This window comes from Anoplophora glabripennis, unplaced genomic scaffold (assembly GCF_000390285.2).
Source record: "Anoplophora glabripennis isolate ALB-LARVAE unplaced genomic scaffold, Agla_2.0 scaffold478, whole genome shotgun sequence".
Classification (NCBI taxonomy): Eukaryota; Metazoa; Arthropoda; class Insecta; order Coleoptera; family Cerambycidae; genus Anoplophora; species Anoplophora glabripennis.
Genome location: NW_019417336.1, coordinates 1 through 4,024, shown reverse-complemented (window position 1 = coordinate 4,024; position 4,024 = coordinate 1). Strand labels below are relative to the sequence as shown.

General features: G+C 34.3%; 1 protein-coding gene across 2 annotated transcripts; it reads left to right on the top strand.

Annotated features, from left to right (window-relative positions):
• The first annotated feature begins 588 nt into the window (after positions 1-588).
• LOC108913146 (oocyte zinc finger protein XlCOF19-like) lies at positions 589-2,369 on the top strand. 2 transcript variants are annotated; one of them, XM_018718630.1, is made up of 9 exons: positions 589-794; positions 847-1,006; positions 1,116-1,168; positions 1,238-1,298; positions 1,356-1,576; positions 1,629-1,734; positions 1,789-1,994; positions 2,055-2,277; positions 2,336-2,369. In XM_018718630.1, exons 1-9 carry the CDS (start codon positions 642-644, stop codon positions 2,350-2,352), a joined length of 1,200 nt encoding a protein of 399 aa, XP_018574146.1. In that variant the 5' UTR covers positions 589-641; the 3' UTR covers positions 2,353-2,369. The 2 variants fall into 2 exon arrangements, with proteins under 2 accessions (XP_018574146.1, XP_018574147.1); XM_018718631.1 differs by lacking the exons at positions 1,238-1,298; positions 1,356-1,576.
• Positions 2,370-4,024: the final 1,655 nt, after the last annotated feature.

Here is a 4,024-nt window from a genome sequence, read left to right as displayed (position 1 = left end):
CTTGTAGGATTGCTTCTTCGTGTGTGTGTGGGTGGGTGGGTGTGTAAGTGTTAGTCGTGTGGGGATGCCCCCTTACGGGGGCGTACGTGTCTTTTGGTGTATTTGTCTGTCTGGTATATTGTTTGTCGGGGGTCGCAATTTTAAAGAAATGTATTTTAAAGTAATGCAAATAACTGATAAATAAGTTAAAACTTACCTGGGCATAACCCCGGGACAGGTACCTGAACAAAGATGCCGACGGCCTCTATGCTTAGCCGGGGATTAGGTCGGTGATTAAAAGGAAAGAAAGGGATTCTTTCCAGGTAGCCTTAATAAAGGCAGGTAGATTTTGCTCGTTGCAATCACTTCACCTCACAAACAAGCACGTCCGCTCAGCTCGGCTGTTCGCACTGAACTGTCGAATAACATATATGTTATTGTAAATGTAGATAAATATTGTTCTATTATGGCTTTCGGGTTTATCTCCTTCTTTCCTTTTAAGGTCTTCGTCCCTGGTTATCGTAGGTGGCTATTGTATCTTTACTATAGTCCATCCATGATTTCTAGTTCTTCTTCTTCTTCATCTGAATTACTTGCCAATGTCAAAAGTTGTCGAAAAATGTGAACATAACCTTGATAAGATAAATACATGAAAATCTAGAATGGAAATAAGTACCAATTTATTTAATTCCTCAAATTTTTCAGTACATGAAAATACTTGCAGAACATGTCTACAATTACTGAGGAACTGCGATAAAAATTGTATACTTGAGCAAAACATTAAAAGTAAGATTGAAGACCTCGCAGCATTAACTGTAAGAAATTAAATAGAAATTAATTTCTACGAAACTGGGTTAATTTTTTTAGCTATATGAAGAAGATAGTATACCAAACTTTATATGTGATGTATGTTTTGAGAAATTAAATAGTGCTGTGGAATTCAAACGACAAGTGGAAAGAGTAAATGAATTTTTGAAGCATTATTTAAGTACTTTATCAATAACCAAAGACAACCAATTAAAAGCTGGTAAGTATTGTATTTTATCAAAAATAATTTGCAAACACAAAAGCGGAGTACTTTTATTTACTCACAAAATATAATTGCTAAAGTATGATCCTAACATTCAATTTTTTAGAACAAGAGATGCCTGTGGTCTTGGAGAATCTAGCAGAAGAAGGTAAAGAAAAGGTAAATTACTAGTAAACTTTTAGGTTCTGGGAAAGTATTATGTTTTGATTTTTTATAACTGTTTTCCAGAATTATGGGTTAAATATTGAAAAAATTAACGATAATGGTGAATCTAATTGCACTCAAAATGGTATGCTATTACATGTATTAAAAAGTAATATTTAAAATTTTTTTCTTTTGTTTCTAGCTACAGTAAACAAAACAATTGGTCAAAATTTAAATAATTCTTCAAATAGAAGGAATACAAATCACAGAAAACAAAAAAGTTCTGTTATTTGTCCAACATGTGACAAAAAACTTAAAACCACCACTTCTTTAAAAGCACATATGAGAACTCATGGGGTTTTTGAAAAAAAACTCGAATGTGATAACTGTGGAAAAAAATATACCAATCAGTATGATTTAAGAGTAAATTTAATCAGACCATGTTGGGGATAAAATTTTATAATGCATATTTTAGGTACATTTGAGAAAACACAGTGGAGCTAGACCATTCTCTTGTAAAGTTTGTCAAAAAACTTTTGCAGATCGCAGATGTTTCAAAAAGCACAAAAAGATTCATTCTGGTAAGGCAGTTGACCTAAGTAGTAAGTTCTATTGCTTATTAGATTCATTTTTAGGGGAAAAATTGTATAAGTGTGAACTTTGCGACAAAAGTTTTATTCATTCTTACACTTTAAGGACGCACCAAAGGGTTCACAGTGGAGAAAAACCTTTTATTTGTGCTAAATGTGGACATTCGTTTACAACAACGACACAACTAAAGCTTCATACCAGGATTCATCATACTCGAGAAAAACCCTACAACTGTAGTTCATGCTCTAAAGTATTACTAATTTGAAAATGTTAATTTTTCAGATACTAATGACTTTTTTGTATATTTTAGGTTTTTGCAAGTAGTTCTGGGCTCTCAAATCACAAAATGACCCACACTGGCGAAAGAAAATTTATTTGTACAATTTGTGGGAAAGGGTCTCGAACATCATCTGATCTGAAGTGCCATCTTAGGACGCACACTGGAGAAAGACCATTTAAATGCACGTTTCCTGACTGCGATAAAAAATATAAGACAAATAGCCAATTATGTACTCATATTAGAACACATACAGGTAATACAGGTAATTTTGTTATAAAGGAGTTTTAAGTTATTAATTTTTTAATTTTTAGGTGAAAAAAACAAATGACGAGTTAGTGATAGAACAATTTTGTAAACATTCATATTAGTATATGTATTTTCAAAAATTATTAATTTGTGATTTTCTGTATATCTTTATTGTAAGTTGAAAATAAAAGGAATAACTTGTATGTAGATCTACATTTAGAAAATCGTCATACTCATGTAAAGCGAAATATAAATGTAAATGCTATAATTTAGATTTAAGGGAAACTGATCGAATAAACCTAATTATTAGGATCAGTGATCTTGTCGTTGGGAAAGGATTTGAATCACCTGTTCTGAGCTATTTTCGGGTGTAGGTCTCTGTCAGTCGTCTATACTGTCGTCGTCAACGTGCCTCCTCCATGTGGTGCAGCCCGGGGAAACTTATAGGCAAAATTGAAAAACGACGTGTAGTTTGCCACCTTCATACGTGATGGCAACACCAAAGTAAAATGTTCCGTCACACCCTATTTTATCTGCTGGGCATCCCATAGCGTCACTCGCCAGTGTGACGTCACGATCCGGCCTCTATTATCTGAAGACGCAGAAGATGAAACAATTTTAATTAAATTATGAATATATTTTTCCTCCAGGTAAGTAAGAACAAGCTGTGAAGTGTGTGACCAGTAGTAAAATAATATTGAATGATGTTAGAAATATTTTATTTATTGAAAATTGTATTTGTAATTTGTAGGTTATACCTTCTGTTAGTATACTCTCCAGGACTTTTGGCCCTAAACTGCTTTTATAAAGGAGGTAATTAGTTTGTGCTCTCGGCAGCTTAAAGAAAATCAATGATCTAAATATAGTGGGTTAAAATTGAGATGTAACTATTTGGTGGACTATACTGGGTAAGTCCAGTAAATACTGAGTAATAAAATAATATTGAACGATGTTACAAATATTTTATTTACTGAAAACTGTATTTATAATTCGTAGGTTATGCCGCCTGTTATGTTTATATGTATAATATACTCTCCAGGACTTTCAGCCATGAATAAATGTAATTGTTATTGTGCAGAATTTGTGTACAATTTACATATTTGTTTAATTTTTACATTTTGAATAAAAATTTTGTAATACCATGTATTTCTTTTTCATACACATGTACATGTCATCCCTATTATAAGAAGTATAAAAAATACGTTTGCTTCAGTAATAAGTAATATGTAACAAATGTATTTTTTATGCTTATTTAAATGAAACTTTAAATTATGTAGTGGAAGCAGTGTTGCCAGATGGAAATTTCTGTCAACAGTAGAAATGTAGCCAAAAAAACAGGAGGATTATCCTGCCTCATCTCGTGTAGGCCTGGACAACCTTCGTAGGTGGGCCCCATCCGTCGTCTACCCCGACCGCAAATGCGACCGGTGTAGGCGCTTTGTGGGTCCTCCTTTTGTCCTGGCTGGGCCCCGCCGGCCTGGATCCGTGACTACGCACGCATGTGGACCCAAGCTGAGCATACACCACATCACAAAACAGAGAAAAGAAGAAGGCTCATTTATAAGGATAAATGATAGGCAACACGCAATTTGAAAACGATTGGTACGCCACCATGCAGGCGGGTGGCAAAGTTCATGCGATGAATAGGTCCACTTCCACTCAGTGTTACCAGATCTCCTGTTTTAACAGGAGATCTCCTGTTTTCACTCTCACTCTCCTGTTCTACTGTTTTCACAATGAGATCTCCTGTTTTT

Coding starts and splice junctions, on each gene's coding strand:
- LOC108913146 (XM_018718630.1), top strand. CDS start 642: ATGGAAATAAGTACCAATTTATTTAATTCCTCAAATTTTTCAGTACAT. Junction 1,169..1,237: donor CAGAAGAAGGTAAAGAAAAG/GTAAATTACTAG, acceptor ACTGTTTTCCAG/AATTATGGGTTAAATATTGA. Junction 1,577..1,628: donor CCAATCAGTATGATTTAAGA/GTAAATTTAATC, acceptor TGCATATTTTAG/GTACATTTGAGAAAACACAG.